Below are 21,004 nucleotides of genomic sequence, written 5' to 3'. Positions count from 1 at the left end.
ACTGCCTGGGCATTAAAGGTGTCCCCAGAGCTGTGTGTCATTGTTGGTATGAGTGGGGACACGGATGGGTGGCACTGGGGGGGTGGGAAGGGGGGGGACCCATGCTATTCCATGACACCTATGGGACACTGGATACCCACAGCACCCCATGACACTCCCGGGACAACCAATAGCGACCCACACCTATGAGACATCCACCCACAACATGCCACCAGTGGGATACCCACGCAGTGCCACATCACCACCGGGACCCCCACTTGCAGCAGGACGCCCCGCAGCCCCACGCCACGTGTGACACGGCGGCTTCCCCCATCCCGCCAACTGACGTGACGTCACTCGTTGGCCACGCCTCCTCGAAGCCACTCCTCCTTAAAGCCACGCCTCTCCTCTCGCACCGCCCTTGCGCGACGCTCCGTAACGGCGGCGGGCCGCACCACCCGCTGCTCAGCGCGGGGGGGGAAGCCCAGCGCTCCACCCACCACAGCGCCCCCCGCCGCCGAAGTCGAATCACCTCTTCTCTCTGCCCCTCCCCCCCCACGCCGCCTCCCCGCAGTGGTACGTCCCGCCGGGCGGGGCCGCGCATGCGCAGCGCGCGGCGGCCGCGGCGGCCGGACGTTGGGAGCGCGGAGGAGGAAGGAGAGAAAATGGCGTCGACGGGTGAGCGGGGCGGCGCGGCTCGATGAGCTGCACAGGGCGGGCGGCCGGGCCGCGGGGTCGCGGATCGGACCTTGAGCCGCTGTCGAGCACCTCGGCCTGAGGGCATCCCGAGCCGTGCGGGGGGCGTTGGGCCTTCAGCGCTGCGGTCAGGCGGGCCTGTCGGGCCTCGGCGCGGTGTGCGCGGGTGTCGGGCCGTCCCGTCCCGCTGCGGGGCCGGGGGGTTTGCGGCGCTCAGAAAGCGGTGCGAGGCCTCTGCTGCGCTCTGTGTGTCGCGGCGAGGGCCTCGGAGCCGCTCCCGGCCGTGAAGGAATTGTGTGTTGGGAGGGCGGCGAGGTGCTGGAGGTGTGCGGAGCTGTGTGCGCTCCATCCGCGGTGCGGCTCCGTTACGCGGGTGGGCGCTGGGCAGCCTGAGCTTCTGGGGACAGCAGCCCAGGCTTGGAGCTGAGCTGTGCTTCAGGTTCCTTCCGACCCATCCCGTGGTTTATTAAAAGCTTGCGGTGAATGAAAACTGAATTTTTAACGCGATTCCTGGTGTTCCGTCAGCTGCAGTGGGGGCAGGTGGTAACGTTGTGCTCTAGGGAGAATGGAGGGCTGTAGGAAGTCTTCAGGCAGGCTCTGCAAACTCGCAGTCCTCGTTTTTTTTCAGTAGAGACCAGTTTAACGCAAGGTGTGGTGGCAGCAGAAATGCCAGAACTTTTTTCTGCGTGGGGCTGCCTGTCTGTGAGCAGAGCTCTGCTCACGTTTGGTTTCTGATTCCAGCTCAGGATGCTATGAGGAAAGTCTGAACCCGTTTCTGATCTCTGTCCTTGGGACCTTTCTGGTCCTGCGAGAGCTGGAGGAGCTGCAGGAAAGGTTTGGTCTTAGGGATGGAGTCTTTGCTGCCATTTGCTCTAGGTGGGACCTGGAAACGCTTGGTGACTTGGAGGGAAAGCGTGCCCGTAGGAGCTGTAATCGTTTCAAATATAGCCTTGTAATTGCCATCTGCATGCATTTTCCATCCCTAGCAGCAAGCCAGTTCAGCAGAGGATTGTTGGTTTTTTTTTTCTGGTTGGATTTTCTGGATTTCAGTTCTCTAAATCACAGTATTGGCATGGGCTGGGACTTGGGGGAAGGAATTGCTGCCAGCTGCTGGTCTCAAACCCTCCCGGGGAAAAGAGTTAGAAGTTTCCAGTGATGCGTTGGTGTCCTTGAAAGTTAAATAGAAGGAGTGAAGCACTGTGTTTCTTACAGCCTCAAGGACTTACAACCTGGCCCTTTGAAACGGGGTTTTTGTGAGTGTCAGCCCCTGTGTTTCTTTTGTTCCAAACCCCACTACCAGTCCCTTGGGTGCTACCCAAGGTGGCAGTTAAATTAAAGTGGGGTCATTCGAGATCAAAGCTGTTGCTGCAGACAGCAGAAACAATGAAGGGAAGAGAGGTTTCGTTTCCTTCAAAAAGGTTGAGAAAGTGCATTTACCTTACTCTTTTGAAACCAGGTTTCCAGGGGTTTATAGCAGTTCTTTCAAGCTGTGGGAGGAAATTCCAGCTGCTGTGCCGTTACACTGTTAATTTTGTTAAGTCTTTGTCAACCTTTCTTTCCTTCTTTTTTTTTTTTCTTGTAGATTATAGCACCTATAGCCAAGCTGCAGCTCAGCAGGGGTAAGTAGCGTTATGGTCTTACTCTGTTGTTGTAAAAAGTTGTGATGTAAGCGTGCAGTAATTGTGGTTTAGTCTTAGCTCAGGTATGCCTTACAAATCTTTGGTTTTCCTTTGGTTTATGTGCTGCTTTCACAATTTAAACACTTTAACACAAACGCAGAAAGCATTTGGCTGTAGAAAGCTGTTGTGTGATGCATGTATTGCACGAGCACTGGGATGCATTGTAAATATCTTCAAATTCATTTTGCAGCTACAGCGCGTACGCACCTCAGCCAGCCCAAGGATACGCACAGACCACGCAGGTAAAGCATAGCAGGGGTTCTGACCCTTCTTGGGATCCCAGCTGCCATTTTTCAGCCCTGGAAAACTCTGAGCAGCATCAGAGTCTGTCATTAGGAGCTGTCTTGTAGCTTCCCACACAGCCTGTGCTGCGTGCTTAAAGCGCCTCGATGTCCGGGAGCTTCCACGTTCCTTGTTAACATATCCCAGTTGTTGCCAGGAGGAATAAAAGCCTAATTCTTGGTGTACGTTTGACACTTACATGTCAGTGGGTGTTTTACTTGGTGGTGTAGGAGAGAGAGAAAAAGGAGAAAAAGGAAGGGGAAATTGCCTTTTGTGCGATGGCAGCAGTTGGAAAAGTTAGGAGGAGAGGATAGATTTCCTCCTTTTTCATGGAGCTATTGTAGTTAAAGCTATTAGTATTGTTAGTTGGCTGCACTGCAAACTGATGGTGATCTTTCGAAGATGAGTTATGCTTTTTTTTTTTTTTTTTTTTTTTTTTTTTTTTTTTTTTTGAATCCTTAGGATTCAAGTTACTGAAACCACAGTTATCTGCAAAGTACCAGTGTGGTTTTTGAAGTCAACTTGTTTGACTTTCCCCAGCATCTCTAGAGAGTGGTTTATTTGAAAGGGAGATCCTGCCACCCAAAAGCGTTTCTGTATTCTGCACACAAAAGCTGTAGTGCTGGAGCATTACAGAGCAGAGCTAACAGGGCTTTGTGCTGCTGCCCACAGCTGCCAGCCTGTGGCAGGTGAGGCTGCACAGATACCTCTGCAAAAGCATCGCTGTTACAGGAGGAGTTTTGACATCTGGGTCAGCTGAGTTGAAAATGACAATACTTTTCATTTTGAGTAAGTGTGTTGAGGGAGACAAATTGCGAGAACTGCTGCTGAAAGCACAGGTCCAAGCACAGGAGGTGTAAGCAGGCTGGCGGGCATATGAACAGGAGGCTTCAGCATCCTTTAGTGCAAGGCTAACAGCTCATACTCAGCAGCAGGTAAGTTGCCACATGAGGTTTGCAGCATCTCGTGCCTCTGGGCGCATTGAGCTTCCACAGGCAGTGGAGATTTCAGTCTGATCAAAGTTTTTGTCTTTGAAATCTGTTGGCTTGATTAAGATCTGTACTGCTCGTGAGCCAGGGAGGCTGGCTCAGAAGTCACACAGGCATTTAATTCTCTGAAAATCTGGACATTGAGGTTTGTCTTAGTGCTGCTTGAGCTCCAACTAGGCTTTCCCCCAACCCGACTGCTGAGCACACAGCTGTTGGCAGCTGGCTGGTGCCCGAAGTTCAGGCTGACTGACAGTGGGCTGTGGGCTCTTAAGCTGGCAAAACCACAGCATCAGCAGCTCTGTACTGATCCAGTCTCCTCACACCGCCTGCTGCAGCCAAAGGGTTGCTTTGCAGAGCTGAGCTCAGGGCTGAGCAAGGCAGCAGCACTCCTTTGGGCTGGGCTTGAGGCAGGCTGTGGGGTGAGAGCTGATCCCTCGCTGAATGCCAGGGTGCTGGGGCGGCGTGGCTCCTGCTGAACCCATCCTCAGGTGCCCACATAAACTGGTTCTGACAGATGTTGGCTGGTGGGTGTGAAGAATATTCGAAATAACTTCACTGAAAGCTGAAACATTTCTTCTGGTGAATGCTAATTGAAGTAGCTGATGTCTTCGTGCAGCTCTGCACCCTGGACAGCCCCGCTCCAGCGTTGCAGGTTAGCTCTCAGGAGGCGCCTGCAAATGTAGCTATGTGCCTGGGCAGTTATGAGGAGCTGGATGCTGTCCTGTTTCTCTTCACATAGAGCACACGTGTTTTGTGAATGTGTAAGGGGCTGCTCCTCTGGTCCTGGCATTGAAAAATTGCATTTGTAACTTCATTACAGATCTGAACTGAAATTTGCAGTAGCGCCCAATCTTTCAGAGTAGCCTTGGCTTGACTCAGATTGCTTTCAGTAAACCAGGTAACACAGATCCCCCCAGTCTGTGTGCAGCACCAAAACAATCTGTGTGTATCTGTGAGACACGGGCGAGTCGTTTCTGCTCACAAATTAAATCTCTCTCATCTTTGGAGCAGACCTACGGGCAGCAGAGCTACGGGACTTACGGACAGCCCACCGATGCCAGCTACACACAGCCTCAGACAACTGCAACGTATGGGCAGACTGCGTATGCCACGTCCTATGGGCAGCCCCCCGCTGGTAAGAGCTGCAGGGCTGATGGTGCTGGGGAAGGACTTGGGCTCAGCTCTGTGTCGGGGAGCTGCGGCCCGAACTCTGTTGTGGGAAGGGCTTTCTTCCTTGGGAGCCTGCAGGTTCAAACGATGCGAAGGCGTGGGTGGGCTGAACGCCCTGAGCAAGTAAATGGAGCCGTTTCATTTTTTCAGGGAGCCTTTTGGGTGCTGGTTCATGCTGTGGAGCTGAGCATGGCTGCAGAATGGGCTGTACTTCAAAAGAGTGCAGCAAACACAGGCTGCCCAGCAGCGCTCCTCGTGAGAGCCTGTTCTGGCAGCTCTTGGGCCCACCGAGTCCGTGTCCTGAGTGCTCCCCTCCCTGAAAATCAAACCAGTGACAGTGATGTATGCCTCTTCTGATAGTGTACCCTCTACTTTTTGTCTTGTGCTTCCCACAGTAGAAGGGACCAGTACAGGTTTGACTATCCTGCTCACTCTTGCATGGAAAACGCCATCTCATCCTGTCTAAACTTGCAGTGTTAACCCTTTAGGCGTCCCTTGCTTTAGCACCAAAAACTTGCATTATGTGCACTAAGAGTGTGCTGGGCTGCAGTGCTGTCTGCAGTCTGCACGTTTCTGTAAGGAGCAGCTTTGAAAAGGCTGGGTGGTGTACTTTGTGCAGGAAGCTTCCTAAGCACCCAGGACAGGCGTGCTGAGATGTTTCAGGTGAACATAACACCACTGTTTCACTATTCCCTAAAGGGTAAACAGCATGGTTAGACATGTCCAGATGTCCTGACCGCCATCTCTGCATGTTTCGTGTGATGTCTTTGGATTTGCAGTGCGGGTGCATACTCCATGTGCTCATAAACGCTCTCTCCACTATTTCAACATGTGCTCTTTGAACTGAAATTTTGTACATACGAATGTCTTTAGCATCTGAAAGAAACTGTTGAGACATCATTCACTTTCGATATATTTGGCTTAAAATCTCAGGAGGCTTTGAAAAAGAGAACTAGTTTTCCTTCCAGCAGTGCTTGGGGTACCGTTTTCTGCAGATTCATCCTTGGTTGCAAATGTCTCAGAGTGGCAGCCTTGTGAAGTATTTCCTGAAGCGTGGCAATACCAGAACAGGCAGGCAGTGTGCCCGTGGGTACCTGGCCACAAAGCTGCTGGGGAATGCTTCCAAGGAAGAGGCAGAGAGAAAGAAAGCTCTATCCTACAGTGTGTCCAGTTACATAGCACTTAAACTACATGGGTGAGGAAAATATCTGCCTGGCAGGTATCCTGCAGGATGAGGATTTTAACAGTTATCCGCTGGATTTCTCCTTCCCTTTAACAATCTGTGCACTTAAATGGGCAGAAAGATTGTTTTGTGGGCTTCCCAGATTTTTCTTGGGAACGTTGGAGTCCTTTAATCATTCCTGCAAGGGTTGTGTTTGTGCTTGCTCTCCAACAGTATATTTCCTGGATTAATAACAATGCCAGGCATCTCTTCTGCACAGCTGCTTTTTAGGCGAAACACTTTGGTTTCTTTTCATCTAAGAAAAGAAAACTCAGGAAGTGGCCAAATGAAAGGTTTTCTTTTTTCAGGCCTTCAAGTATGATTTGCCTCAACCCGTGCAGCACTTGTCCGTGGCGGAGCTGTCGGTGTTGCTCTCGAGGCAGAGTGCCAGGTTGTGTTTATTCTTCCTCTGCCTGCCTCTCCTCCAGGAGCCGGAGCTGTGCAAATGGGGCTGATGGCGCTGAAGGCCTGTCTGTCCATCACTGCCTCTGCTCAACACCAGTTCTGGCTTCTCATCCCAAAAAGAGCCTGTGGTGCTGCCTGGAGCACAGATCCTAATGCCCTAAAAGACGAGCTGTGTTTGCACTTGAATTTCAATTTATTTTTCTCGTCGCTTTTTGTTGGCGGAGGAATTACTGCAGTTCTCCAGTTAGCTTAAAGCAAAGTGACTTTTTGTCTTACTATTTTTTTTAAGAATCCACCGTTGTTGGGGAAATTCCAGTACAGTGCAGACACGGCCTGTTGGGACCATGCCTCAGGCTGGGCCTGGGACCTCTGCAGCCTCCTCGCCTTCCTCTTTCCTGCCGTGGCTGCAGAAGGTGACTTGGAGTCCCCTTGTCCAACCCCTCAGGGTCAGAGCCTGCAGGCTGCTCTGCAGCTCCCAGCAGCAAGTGAATAAGGGGATTAACGGGCACCATCAAGGCTGTGGTTGTGGGTTGCTGTGTAATCACTGCGAGATGTAAGCATGAATTGCAAGAGTAAATAAACAGCTGCATCTGTTACAGTTATTGGCTTTCCAACATCATCATTTGGGGATGAAAATATGATTTCAAATCTCCAAGTCTAAATCTACTTTAAGTAGATGGGAGCAGCTCTGTAAAGATAACCAGCTCCCACTGCTCAGAATTGGAAGTAAATACTCCCTTGGCTGTGTTGTCTGCCCCAATAAGCTGTTACACCAAAAGGAAGCAGGCTGAGCAGCCCCTGCTTCCCTTTCTCTGGACCTCGCTGGGAGGTGTCTGTGCCAAGCAGGAGTCAGCCTCCCTTGGGCACCAGGATCCTGTGGAGAGCCTCTAGCACAGCTTGAATCAGGAGGGAGCTCTGAGAACTGCTGCTGGCTGGCCTGAAGCCTGCTTGTTTCAGAATGAGCCTCTTTGACTACAGCGTTTAGTTGCTGTTCTCTGAGGACCAAATCCTGAAAGCTTCCCCTCTGGTGGAGGATTCCTGGACTTCAATGAGGGTTTTGCTCACAGGCGTGGATGATTTGTGAGGAAACTGAGCCGTGCAACAGCACTTCTTACGGCAGGTCATCAGAGTTCTCCCATTCCTCTTCTCTTACAATATCTGTCCTGCAGATTTGCCATTTGTATTATTGACTGCTGGGAGGAGGAGGGAGAAGTGATGCTGTGCAAATGGCCCCCTCAGAAGTACAGCTCTTGAGGGTTTGCAAAGCATTGAAACTAAGTGGCTGAAATGAGAATTCAGGCCAGCAGGATGTTAAATCACCGCCTTTTCTTTCTCTGGTGCAAATGCTTCCTGCCGTGCTGCCTGCACGAGGGAAATGCTCCATCAGAGCCGAAGCGTTAACATTCAGGATGATTTTCTCCTTTTTATTCTAATGCCAGTGCAGAGCCTGCAATTAGCAAACCCACTCAGGTGGTGTAAAAGGGCAGCGCTGCCTTTCTGGAGGAGGGCTGTCCCTGCGTGCTGCTCCCCAGGGCTGTGGTTTCAGTGGCACACGTGTCAGACCCTACTGCAAACAGCAGGTGGGTTTTTTTTTAATAAGTGGTCAGGCTTCAGCCACTTACAGTAAGGGTTCCTTCAGCTGTCATGTGGAAGCACCGTGTGGCTCACGTTGAAGGGTTTGGGCTGTTTAATTTTGTCTGAGGCACTAAAAGCCCCATCACTCAGTCCTGTTTAAATTCCCCTCAGTCCCGCTCTGCAGTGACGCTCTGAGCAGCCAGGCACGGCTCAACAACCGAGAAAACTGCCTGCCAGCAATTCCTGTCTGCTGGTAGAAAGGGAGCTTCCCTGCTCCCAGCTCGGCAGAAGCACGATGGGGAAACTGCTCCACAGCGTTCAGAGGGTGGTGATGTGAGAAGCGTGCAGGGCAGCAGGCAGAGGGAACAGCTTGGGACTGGCGCTTGCAGATGGAGCAGAGGGAAAGACTTCTTCCTACTCAGAGCCCCTCGTCAGCGTGCTGGGACCGAGTGGAAGGCTCAGGAGCAAAGCACACGGCAGGGTGTTGCAGCTTGGTTTTGTTTGCTGCGCCCGCTTCTCCTTTCACTTCTCTTCGTCTCCACTTCCTGCTTTGAGGACCCTGATTTTCCAGCAGGTTACCTGCAGAGCACAGGAGGTGGTTGTGCTTCAGCAGGAGCTCACGCTTCGTTCTGCTGGGAGTGCTTTCATTTTGGAAAGGGGGGAATCAAAATAAAAAGCCTGCAGCACGGTTTGCATGACGTGCTGTGTAACGAGTAGGACACAAGTCCTGTGTTTAATACAAAATATGGAGCGATGGAGAAGCTGTAACCTTAATTGATGCAATTAAGATCACTTCAGTAAGACTGTTGGCTGCTTTTTAGCAATTGATTTTTTATGCTTTAGTAAATGAGCTTTTGCTAACAAAATTTTTAATTGGTAGCTTTTCATGCAAATCTTTGTTTCGTAATTGGAAAACCAGCTTGCGTGCTTCTTAACTATAAAAAAGCCACTGTGGTCATTCTTGGCTTGTTGTTCATCTTTGTTGACAAGCCCAGTGGTCAGCTGAATTACCTAGCAACAGCTGCTGGGAGCACTGATCTCAGCAGAGCTGGGCTCCGAGATATTCCTGTAAAACTGTTCAGAAATAAATATGAGAGCGCTGGGCTAAAAAGCTGAAGCAGACTGAAATCGTGGGAGAAGTTGAGGGGACATGAAACGTCTTACAAGGCTCCTGACCTTTCTCTTAAGCTGAAGCAACCGTAAAGAGCTTTCCTTCAGTTTCTGGAATTGCTGTTTGAAGTGATGCTTACAAAGGGCTCAGAAAGACTTCTCTGTCTGCCTGGTGCACTTTTGTGCTTTGGTTTCTCAAAGAAGCTGCCAGGATGGGGCTGTGCTTTTCCAATTAATTGCATTTCTTTGGCTGTAAAGCCAGGAGGAGCTTCGTGCGGCCCACTGGACAAAAGAAGGTGCTGTGCCTCAGCCTGCCCTGCTGTGCTGCATTAGCAGGGAGCCTCAGGTGCTGCGGACAAACGGCCCTTGGATGCTGGCGGCAGGCTGGCCTCCAGAAGGCTCCTGGGGTGTGCGTTGGGGACGGGGGGTGTTTGTGGGGCAGGCCGAGGGTTCCTGGAGCGGGGGCTTTGCGGGGGAGGCGAAGGGATGCAGTGGGTTGGTGGCACGCTCGGGCCAGCTGTGAGGGCTCTGCAGCAGCGCCATCTCAGCTCCCATCCACCAGGAGTGAGGCAGAGCAGAGCGTCTCGAGCGAGGGGGCCGTGCTGGCGTGGTGACGAGGCTGTGGTTTGTTGCAGGTTACACGGCCCCGACCGCCCCCCCAGCGTACAGTCAGCCCGTCCAGGGCTACGGCACGGCCGCCTACGACACCAGCACTGCCACGGTTACCACCACCCAGGCTTCCTACGCGGCGCCGTCCTACGGCACCCAGCCTGCCTACCCAGCCTATGGGCAGCAGCCACCTGCGGCCATTCCCCCGAGGTAACGTTGTGTTTCTGTTTCTCCTGAGGCTGTGTGTTGCCCTGCTGACGTGCCGAGGGCACCGCCAGCTGAACGGAGGCCCCGCTGGTTTTGCTTCCAGTTCTTCTCTGCCTGTTACAGTTAAGCTCTGCTCTTGCTGCAGCCGATCCTGCAACGTTTTCAGAGCTGGAAGAAGCTGTGTAGGTGCTTCTGTTGTGGCGCAGTGAGTCAGCGCTGCTACTGAGAGAGCAACCGAGCAGCACAAATGGGCGCTTGACTCATGATCTGGACCAGAAAATGGACCATTCTGCTTGAGTCACGGGGTGGTTGGGATGATGCTGTGCCCTGTGATTTCTTAAGTGGCTGCACATGCTGAAGACAACTTCCTTTTTAAATCTCTTGTGTCTGGGCACTGTCAGTAGCATGTTCAACTTCATTGTCTGCTCAAGATATTACAGGTTTAGAATGTGGAATGGAAACTTAGAAGCTAGTCAGAACTGCTTTGTTCATTTACCTGATGTTTGCAGTAACTGCTCCTGAATAACAAGGCCAGAGCATGACACAGCCCTGGCTGCGTCTCTCAGATTACACTTAAGTATGAATCTTGGTGTATTTTAAATATTCTTCCCAGCTTGTACAATAAAAGTAGCTCAGTTCTTTTTTTTCATTTAGCTCTGATAAACACTTTGAAATTCTAAGCGGAAGGCGACTAATCTAAAAGGAAGGGGACATGCAAACTGCATGCAAAGAGTTCTCTTTATTTCCAGGCCTTGAGAGTTAATGCTAAACATCCTCTCCCTTTCATCAGATAACGTATGTGGGGCAATATCTGCTTGCACTGGATTCTAAACCGAACAATGGTGCCTTTAAGTGGCAGCATTTCTTGCTGCTTTGGAGCTAATCGTTGACAAGCATTGTGCAAAGCAGAGCAGAGGGGCAGCGCTGCTGACCGACTTTCCTGGCAGTTTCACATCTTCTGTTCCAAGAGCCGAAGTCTGAGCCCCTCGCTGTAGGTTTCATAATGCAGCTGGCAAACAGAAGCTGTGATGCTCTCCAAGTGCTCTCAGTTCAGGATGTTGTTTCTTGGTGGCAGTGTGCAGTGGGCAAAATGTTCAGTGCTCAGCCTGTGTGCACGAGCTGCTATTGAGTGACCAGCACTGATGTGCTGTTGTCACCCTTCCCAAAGAAAGTACCCTCCTGCCACGGGGGATCTTACACCTCTGGTGCTTTCACCTGTGGAGCTCTGTGCATCTGTCTCCTTATTGTTCATTATTACTTTCAGACCCCAAGATGGCAGCAAACCAGCAGAGAGCAGCCAACCACCATCGAGCACAACAGGCTACAGCCAGCCCAGCCTCGGCTATGGGCAGAGCAACTACAGCTACCCCCAGGTGCCTGCCAGCTACCCGATGCAGCCAGTTACTGCACCTCCCTCCTATCCTCCTACCAGGTAATCCTTTCAGAAAGCGAAGCCTCTTGCAACTAGCATGGGAGCTCTGAGGTTAACTGGGGCAAAAGGATTTTTTCTCAAGGCTTTTTAGGTGAACGAGTGTAGAAAGAGGTTGAGCATCCTGGGAGGAGGAAGGGGTGGTTCTTTGGAGTGGTAGTAGCTGCAGAGGTAGGGCAAGGGTTGAATCGCAGAATCATGGGATCTTTAAGGTTGGAAAAGACCTCTACGATCATTGAGTCCAAGTGTCAGTTTATCACCTCCGTGGCCACTAAACCACGTCCCTCAGTGCTGCATCTCCACAGTTCTGGAACATCTCCAGGGGTGGTGACTCCACCGCCTGCCTGGGCAGCCTGTGCCAATGAATCACCACTTTTCCAGAGAAAAAAATGTTTCCTAATATCCAACCTGAACCTCCAGGGAGACCTGAGAGCAGCCTTTCAGTTTCTAAAGGTGGGGTGGGGGGAGGGGATGGGAGGAACATAAGAAAAAAGAGAAAGACGTTTTAGCAGGGTCCGTGGTGATAGGACAAGAGGAAGTGGTTTCAAACTGAAAGAGGGCAGATTTACGTTGGAAAAAGGTTTTGTGCTATTAGAGTAGGGAAGGACTGGCACAGGTTGCCCAGAGAGGTTGTGGTGCCCTGTCCTATGGGGCAGACACCCAAGGTCAGGGAAACGGGGCTCTAAGCCCCTGATCAGGCTGTAGGTGTCCCTGTTCAGTACAGTTGAACCAGTTGTCCTTTAAAGATCCCTTCCAACTCAAACAGTTCTATGATTCTGTTGCTGGAGTCTCCTCTTCTCCAGGCTGACCCATCCCAGTTCCCTCAGCCACTCCCTGCAGAGCTGTGCTCCAACCCACTCAGCTCCATTGCCCTTCTCTGGATGCACTCCACGGCCTCAATGTCTTTTGTGTAGTAAGAGGCCCAAAGCTGAGCACAGTACTGAGGTGCAGCTCACATTCAGCAGGAGGTTGACACTTCCAGATCCTTTTCTTCCACACAGTTTTCCAGCCGCTCTGTCCCACGCCTGTAGTGATACCTGAGGAGAGCTGCTCTGACTGTTACAGTCACGAGTAAAGAGAGCATTGAGCACCTCAGCCTATTCCTCATCCCTGGTTGTAACGTTCCCCACTGCATCCAATGAAGGATGGAGTACGAGGTGTGGAAGTGGCCTTTAGCTGCCTCCTTACACACGGTTTCGGAAGGGCTCGCCTCTCCCCCTCAGGTGTCCTTAAAGTGTTGATGCTAAGTTTTAGAAGCTTTGAAGGCTGGGTTCTGTGAGGATGAACAGTTTTATTGTCCACCAGCTAAAAATATTTCAGAGCTGAGGCAGAAGGGAGCCTGTTAACTGCATTGCCACTGATTTTACCCTGGCACTTCAGGCTCTTTCCCAGAGGCGTGTTGCAGATGATCACATCCATTTTGCTTGTAGGTTTATTTTTCTTCCCGCTGTCAAAGCAGCCTCTGTAGGATGACTTCAGCTTTGTAAGTGGTTTGCGTAGCACACAGGCCTTATAATTGCATTGCTTTCTTGTGTGAGCCACTGCTGCAGCCTGATGCTCATGTCTGAGTGCGTTGGCTTACCTTCCCATCTTTAAAACGCTTTTGTCTTCCAGCTATTCTTCCACACAGCCGAGCAGTTACGATCAGAGCACTTATTCCCAGCAGAGCACCTACGGGCAGCAGAACACCTACAGCCAGCAGACCAGCTATGGGCAGCAGAGCAGCTACGCGCAGCAGCCGCCCCCAACGAGTTACCCACCCCAAACTGGATCCTACAGCCAGCCCCCAAGCCAGTACAGCCAGCAGAGCAGCAGCTATGGGCAGCAGAGTGAGTGTGCCTAAAGCTGTGGCACTGCTGTGGGAGGGCTTGGTCTCCATCGCTCCTGAGTGAGCTGCCTCTGAAGGAGACTTGGCACTACTTTGGGTCTGAAGGATCTGAAGGGAAAGCATTGTGGCTGAGTTCTGCCCCTTCTCACTGAAAAACAGCCAGGCTGGTTCAGTAGAGCACTGCCACGCTCCCCTCGCTGCCCTGGAGGTGTGTGGGTGGTTGTAAAACACAGAAATGCAGAGTACCATTGTGGCTGGGCTGGGCAAGGCTCAATATAAGCAGCCCGGTGACCATTGTGCAGAGGTCAGACCGGTGGGGCCTGACTGCAGATCCCAGGAATAACGCAGTGCCTGTGAGCAAGCGGCTTCCAGGCGGTACTGCCCAATTCCTGTGCTTGAAGGCAGCGAGGAATGGGACAGGAGCCACCCCTGTCTGCAGCCTCGTGATGTTTTTGTTGCTCTCTTCCTCAGGCTCGTTCCGTCAGGACCATCCCAGCAGCATGAATGTGTACGGACAGGAATCTGGAGGGTTTTCAGGCCCAGGAGAGAACCGGAATATGAGCGGCCCTGATAACCGGGGCAGGGGAAGAGGGGGATATGAGCGTGGAGGCATGAGCAGAGGTGGGCGGGGAGGAGGACGCGGTGGAATGGGGTAAGAGCAAACCTTTTCTCCTTTTACCTAATTCTGTTTTACCCGTAGGAGTTGAGAATGGAAAGAAGGGACTGAAAGGTTGACATTCCCAGCTGTACTTCCATGGATAACATCTCTGTAGCAGCATTGCTTCTAATCCATGGAAATATTACCTGAGGGGAAGTAGGAGCAGGATGTATGTTTGTTCTGTCCTGCAGCTGGTTGGGCCCGGGGCAGCCAGGGGTGTTGCTAAACCTGGAACTTTCAGCTCCCTTCGTGGTCATGCAGAGGTGAAGTTCCTCTGTGGGGTTTAACAGTAATTTTGGATTGAACACACACAAACCTTCTGCCAGGTCCAGGAGTCACTCGCTTCTTGTGCCTCACCCACTAATGGGGAACTTGACAGGTCAGGTTTGTACCAGGCAGAGCCTCGTGTCAGCCTTAGCAGTAGCATGCAGAGCTACGTCCTAAGTGTAGTGTGGGGCAGATTGCTGCTGTCGAAGCCCTGACTCTGAGTGTCAGAACACTTGGAGCTTGGCTGAAGTGTGAAGGATGACCCCGAGACCACGTACAGCTCTGGCTCGGCTTCCAGGACTGCTCCCCAATTGGAGCTTTCAGGTGCTCTAAACCAGTTTGGCCATTTTAACTGATGGCAAAATCTGGTTTGGCAAACCTGTGTCTTCAGGTCAGCTGTTGGTCTCCCCGTCTGTGACGTTTGTTCTGAGAAAGGTGAGGAAGGAGGAGGGCCGATCCCAGAGGCTCCTAAGGGAAGGAAGACGTAGCTTTGTGTGTGTTCCATCCGCTCGCACTGCGGCGCAGAGCTGTGCAGAGCGCCCCTAGGTGCTCCCTGGATGTGGAGGGACGCAGGGTGCCAGTGTGGGCAGGGCAGCTGGAGCTGCAGCCTCTCGCTGTCTGTCGTGCAGCCGGCGCAGCGCGGCTCTGCATAGCTCTGCCGAAATGACGTGGGCTGAAATCTTTATCGGAGAAATCAACCTGAACTCAGCCTCCCGCACGTGGAAAGGGGGAGAAGCCTCGCTCGTGTTGGAGCGCGCCTGGCTGCGATTGGCTCGAGTGGAACCGAGTTCCACGGTTCTGCATAAAGATTTCACCCACGGTGAATTTATCTCTAACGGTTTGAAGTAGACGCAGACACTCGAAATGCCCATCATCACGCCCCCAAATTTGTAGCCCCTCTGAGCGCCCCAGGTCCGGCCCCCCTCGGGTTTCACGCCGCCTCCAACCTTAAATGGCGGACGGGGCGCCGGCTGCAGCATAAGAGGCCCCGCTTTGTGGACGCGGCCTCCTGTGAGCACCGAGGGGCAGGCAGGGGAACTCGGCCCCTAATCGTGCTGTGATGATGGATTTCAGTGTCCCCAGCAGGTAAGGAGCTCGATGTTATTAACGTGCCCTTTTTCATTGACTCGGTTATTTTATATTTTCATTGGCTGTTAAACATGGAAACTTTTTAACATGCTTTGTCGCATTTATATGCTACAGGTTACAAAGTGAGAGCCTTGTATACACCTCAGTACTTAAAAAGTACCCGTACTCAGTACTCAGCCGGCAGCATAATGAAAAGTGGGACTAGACACGGTGTCCATATGGAGAGGAAAAATATACATAGAATATTTTTAACCAAATGTATTCACTGTATAAATGGAATCCTTCTGTAACTTTGGTAACTGAATACTTGTTGTTTGGTAATAAAACCAGAGGAGGTATACTACTTTAGAATTGTGTAACATTAAAAGTAACCAAAAAGTGTAAACGTATGTGTTTGACAAGAGACGTGACATGAACGGTGTGTACTTTAACCAGAGCAGGCAAAGCTGCATGCTACAGCTCGAAATGTGTATTGACAACTTTTCTCTTCTTTCCAGTATTAGAGGTGCAATACTTGCTAGTATAGTGGTGCTCTCCCTCCTCTGCTCGTCTCCTTCCAAACAGCTTTTGCCTTTCCCAAACCAAAAGAGCGAGAAGCACCCAAATGCTCTCGGGGTGGCCTTTCCCAATTATCTGCGCTCGTGAGCGAAAGCTTCGGCCGAAGCTTCTGCCGAAAGCCACGAGCTGCCATTGGCACGTGCCCACATTGGCGTCCCGGTCTCTGTGCCCACAAAGCTGCACCCCAGGCCTCCGAGCCCTCGCCGTATGCTGTAAGTCCTCCTCCTCAGAGACTTGTTAAGTTCAGTAGCGACCTGAATGTATGGCTTTATAGCGAGGTTGGAGCGGGAATGTCATCGGAACTGTGGTGGGCATCGCGTGTGGTCGTCTCCTCCCTTCTGAACTGTTAATGTCAGGGAGCTGGGAGGCTGAGGGTGCGCTTTGTGGACACACGGCAGGGAGGGAGGACCAGCAGGCAGCCCGCCCTGCCTCTCAGGAATCGATCCGCAGCGCTCAGAGGCGGTGCGTGGTGTTGTTGTTTGGCCAAGTATTGCACTGATAATACCAATGCAAAGCAATGCAAGGGTACCGACAGCAAAGTGGTGTCTAGAACCAGACAAGCGAGGTTGTGTATGGAAAGGAAATTTGAGCGAGCTGCCCTGAAGAAAGGCATAGTGACGAGATGAGAGAGAGAGAGACAGATGCATTGTTTGGAGATGTTTAGCCAGTGCCCTTCTTCCCAGTGAGCCGCAGAGGCTCAGAGCGGTACTGGCTTTGTAAAGGGAAAGGCCTTCATTTCTTCGTTTATCCCCCCAGCAGCGCTGGAGAGCGAGGTGGCTTCAATAAGCCTGGTGGTAAGTTTTTGAGCATTACAATGGATAGTGTTTAAAAAAAAAAAAAATTGCAGTCAGTTTGTAGAAAAAAAGTGTAATTTGTATTAGTTTTAAGTGGCTAAAATGACGTTTGCAACAAGACTGTAATGGGTTCTGCCGGCCGTGCCCAGGGGTCTGCGGTGACAGGACGCAGGGTAACGCGGAGGAATTGAGAAACCACTTCTGTAATTTGGGGAAAAGAGACGGTTTGGATTTGATAATTTTAAAGTAACTTTTTATTAATGAGCTTAAAGCGGATTGGCCTGGTAACGCATTAAAAAAAAAAAAGTGCAATAGTGGTTAATGGATGGAAAGGCTGCTAAAAACAGCGGACCGATCGCCGCGTAGAGGTGCATTGCTGGTGGTTTTGCAGTGCGGGTCAGTTGGAGTTTAACCAGCGCCATCGAATGGTGGTTATAAGTAGATAGTGATGTGTGTGTCGCTCCTGCAGCTGCAAGGCCTGCACTAACACTGCTTCTTATGGTTCTCTCCCGACTGGCAGGACACATGGAGGAAGGACCGGACCTTGACTTAGGTAATTGTCACTGCTCAGCCCCTCCCAGGCTTGCGGCGTGCAGATTGCTGTGCTCATCCCAGCTCGCAGAAGATGTTGCCCCATATCTTGCCCTCCTGTAGCAGGAGTACAGAGATGCTCTGCTCTTTGCAGTCTCTTTGGGGCGGTTTCATCTGCTGCTTTATTCCTGATTCATCAGAGCGCTTGGACTGGTGGGAGCCCACACGTGTTTGGGAGATGCTTGTGCTTCTCCGTGGAGCTGGGGGCTCTTGCCAAGGAGCTGCCTGGAGCAGCAGAAAGCACGTCCCAGGCTGCAGCAGTCTGGAGCTTGTAGGCGCTCGTCCAGCAGTCTCCTTCCTCTTATAAGATCCTAGAATGGTTTGAGTCGGAAGGGGCCCTCAAAGGCCGACTTATCCAACCGCCCCTGCGACCAGCAGGGACACCCACAGCCCCATCCCCTCGCCTTGGTGTCTGCAGGGATGGGCCACCACCACTTCTCTGGGCAGCCTGGGCCACCCCTGCCCTCAGCCCTTTGCTTCCTCCTGCACAGCCACGTTTGGTAGCTCCCCGTCAGCGCAGGGAAGGAGGGAATTATTGCAGCAGGAGGGGGTGAGCGTCCCTGCGCGGGACCTGCAGGCTGCAGAGGCGTGCTGTGCCTTCGGCTCTCCCTCCTGCCCCGTTGCACAGGTCTCACACTGTGGCCGGGTGTCCCAGCCGTGCCGGGTGGCTCTGCAGCAGGGAGCAGACGGGGCAGCTCAGCCCTCAGCGCTGCTCTCAGTGCCTGCAGTTCCGTGTCGCTTTGTAAACGCACTTATTGAGAAGAGAAGCTGCAGCTGGCTGAGGGCTGACGTGCTGGCAGTGCTGCGCTGCTGGATCGCTGCCTCCTGCCGCTGCCTGATGCTGAGATTTGCCTCCTAGGCCCACCTATGGACCCGGATGAGGACTCGGACAACAGCTCAGTGTATGTGCAGGGACTCAATGATAATGTGACCCTGGAGGATCTGGCAGACTTCTTCAAACAGTGCGGGGTTGTCAAGGTGAGAGGTGTGTGTGTGTGTGTGTGATGGCACAGAGCACAGAGAAGGGGGTTGGCTGCCTCCTCCCTGCCAGCTGTCCCATTCAGCCCCATCCATGGAGCTGAGCAGCTCTGGTGGGCAGTGAGGTCGGCACAGCCTGGGACCGCCCCGTAGCACAAGCTCCCCAACAGAACCTCGGCAGGGTTTGCCCCTCTGCGCCTCCATCGGCCACGCAGAAGCTGCAGTGCTTACAGACTCAGAGGAAGCATCCCTCTGTGCATCTGCTGCTGGTGGGATGTGTGACAGCTTGAGAGAGCAGGGTGGTGGAGAGAGCGGAGGAGGATGTGGGGAGGCTGCAGCTCAATTCCTGCTCTCGTGGGAGCCTGCAGGAGAGGCTGCTGGGCCGGTTCCTGCATTTGGTTGGCGTGGTAAGCCAGAGGGCCCTTTCTCCTACCACAGAGTTGCCAAGTGGAACCGTTATCTGAAATCAAAAGCAGAACAGAGGAGAGAATCCCCACTCAGTGTGTACAGGGACGTGTGATGCCTTGTAATAATGCTTTGCTGTCCTGCTAGATGAACAAGAGGACTGGGCAGCCCATGATACACCTCTACATTGACAAAGAAACTGGCAAACCAAAAGGAGATGCCACAGTCTCTTATGACGACCCATCCACTGCCAAAACAGCTGTTGAGTGGTTTGATGGTGAGTGTGGGGTGTGATGTTTCAGGATGGCCCTTCTGCTCTGCAGTTTCCCGTGGGATTATGGACTCCGTGCACCTGTGTGTGCTCTGGGAAGATGTGTGTGATACCGGGCTCTACAGAAGCACAAAATGAGGCTCTTGCCTTTGTGTTCCTCCTAGGGAAGGACTTCCAGGGCAGCAAGCTCAAAGTCAGCCTCGCGAGGAAGAAGGGCCCGATGAACAGCATGAGGGGCGGGATGCCCCCAAGGGATCAGCGGGGGATGCCTCCCCCTCTCCGTGGAGGTAACACCCGCTTCCCTCGGGCCCCTGCGGGGCTCAGCCTGCAGCACAGCATCCTCCACCTGCAGCTGCTGCCCGGCGCTGTTAACGGGGCTCTCCTTGCAGGTCCTGGGGGGCCTGGAGGCCCGGGGGGCCCCGGTGGGCCGAGCGGTCCCATGGGCCGGATGGGAGGCAGAGGTGGCGACAGGGGAGGCTTCTCCTCCAGAGGACCACGGGGATCCAGGGGAAACCCCTCTGGAGGCAGCGTGCAGCACCGTGCCGGGGACTGGCAGTGCCCCAACCCGTGAGTACCGCCTGCCCTCCCTGCACAGAACACCTTCCTTTCCTTTCCCTTCTGCGGGGCTGTGGGACGCCGTCCATCTCAGCGCAGGGGGGCTGTGCTGGCTGAGGCACTGGCCAAGACGTGCGGGTCTTTCTCCTAACGACTTGCCGGGTCTTCGGGGAGCTTCTTTCCCCTCCCCAGAGCGTGGAGCATCGCAGCCCCGTGCTGCAGGCTGGGGGAGCTGGGCTGCGCGCCGTGCTCCGGGTCCCGACATCCCCCTGCTGCGTGCGGGTGGATCTGTGCCCTGCAGCGCTGCTGGGTGTCACCCAATCCTGCTCCTTACTGACTGCTCTGTTATGCGTAGGGGATGTGGAAACCAGAACTTCGCTTGGAGAACAGAGTGCAATCAGTGCAAGGCTCCTAAACCAGAAGGGTTCCTCCCACCCCCTTTTCCCCCTCCAGGTACGTGGCGCTGAGTTCACAGCAGGGCTGGGTCGGTGGCACCGGCGGTTTTGTGACCGCCGTGGGGATGTTGAGGGAGCGGCAGCTTCCTGCCCCCCGGGCAGCCGTGCTCTGAGCTGCGAGGCGGATGCACGGACTGCTCTGCCTGCAGCCCTCGCACGCTTCCCCGCGGCTCTGTGCCGCACGTCCCTTCTCCAGAGCACCGCTTTCACCTCCTTGCTCCCCAGCGCTGCCCTCTCTGTGAGCCCCTCGTCCCTCAGCTCCGTGGTTTTCCTTTCTGCCATCCATCAGCCGCTCGGTCCCCCTCCAGCTCAGCCGCTGCCATCCTGAGCCCGTGGCCGTACCGCCTGCGTGCCCGGAAGCTCATCCTTCGCTGCCCACCGGGGTGCCGCCGCCCCCCGCGGCTCTCCTTCCAGCACGGCGCGCCCCAGCCGCGATGCGGCGAGCGGGAGGAGGGCTGCGAGGCGCTCCGGCGCTCCCTGCTCTGAAGCTTTGCCTCTCCCTCAGGTGGAGACCGCGGTAGAGGCGGCCCCGGGGGAATGCGGGGCAGCAGAGGCGGCGGTATGATGGAGCGCGGCGGCCCCGGCGGGATGTTCAGAGGCGGCCGCGGCGGAGACAGAGGCGGATTCAGGGGCGGCCGGGGCATGGATCGAGGCGGCTACGGAGGAGGGGGCCGGCGAGGAGGGGGCCCCGGGGGTCCGCCCGGCCCGCTTATGGACCAGATGGGAGGAGGAGGCAGAGGCGGAAGGCGCGGAGGCCCGGGGAAGATGGACAAGTATGTGGGGAGCGGGCGGGGGGGAGGGCGAGGGGGAGCCGGCGGGGCGCAGCGTCCCCAGACCCACGGAGCGGAGCTGGGAGGGCTGTGGCACTGACCGACTGCTGTGTGCTTGCAGGGGGGAGCACCGCCAGGAGCGCAGAGACCGGCCCTACTAACGGCACAGCCCGCCCGGCTGCATTTACTACCAGATTTATTTTTTAAAACCAGAAAATGTTTTAAATTTATAATTCCATATTTATAATGTTGGCCGCAACATTATGATTATTCCTCGTCTGTACTTTAGTCTTTTTCACCGTTTGTGGAGAAACATTAAAACGAAGTTCAACGGTAGTGTGCCGACTTCTTTTTTCCTCCTCCCCCCTTCTAAGAATGGTTGTCGAACTAAAACTGCCCCCCCTCGTTGTGAGCATGCTCGTATCGCCGCGCC

General features: G+C 53.6%; 1 protein-coding gene across 1 annotated transcript; it reads left to right on the top strand.

Annotated features, from left to right (window-relative positions):
• Positions 1–581: 581 nt before the first annotated feature.
• Positions 582–20,732, top strand: EWSR1 (EWS RNA binding protein 1; the record flags this gene model as incomplete). The annotated part of the gene is made up of 17 exons (XM_079543986.1): positions 582–657; positions 2,258–2,294; positions 2,545–2,596; positions 4,634–4,760; positions 9,743–9,926; positions 11,188–11,355; positions 12,967–13,181; positions 13,652–13,832; positions 16,509–16,546; positions 17,067–17,099; positions 17,997–18,115; positions 18,668–18,797; positions 18,956–19,078; positions 19,199–19,358; positions 19,702–19,799; positions 20,307–20,574; positions 20,693–20,732. The coding sequence occupies 17 exons, from the start codon at positions 582–584 to the stop codon at positions 20,730–20,732; spliced, it is 2,049 nt and encodes a 682-aa protein (XP_079400112.1).
• Positions 20,733–21,004: the final 272 nt, after the last annotated feature.

The sequence above is a fragment of the Tetrao urogallus genome, assembly GCF_951394365.1.
Source record: "Tetrao urogallus genome assembly, chromosome: 17".
NCBI classification, from domain to species: domain Eukaryota; kingdom Metazoa; phylum Chordata; class Aves; order Galliformes; family Phasianidae; genus Tetrao; species Tetrao urogallus.
The sequence above is the reverse complement of the archived record's forward strand: the minus strand, read 5'-3'. Positions and strand labels throughout refer to the sequence as shown.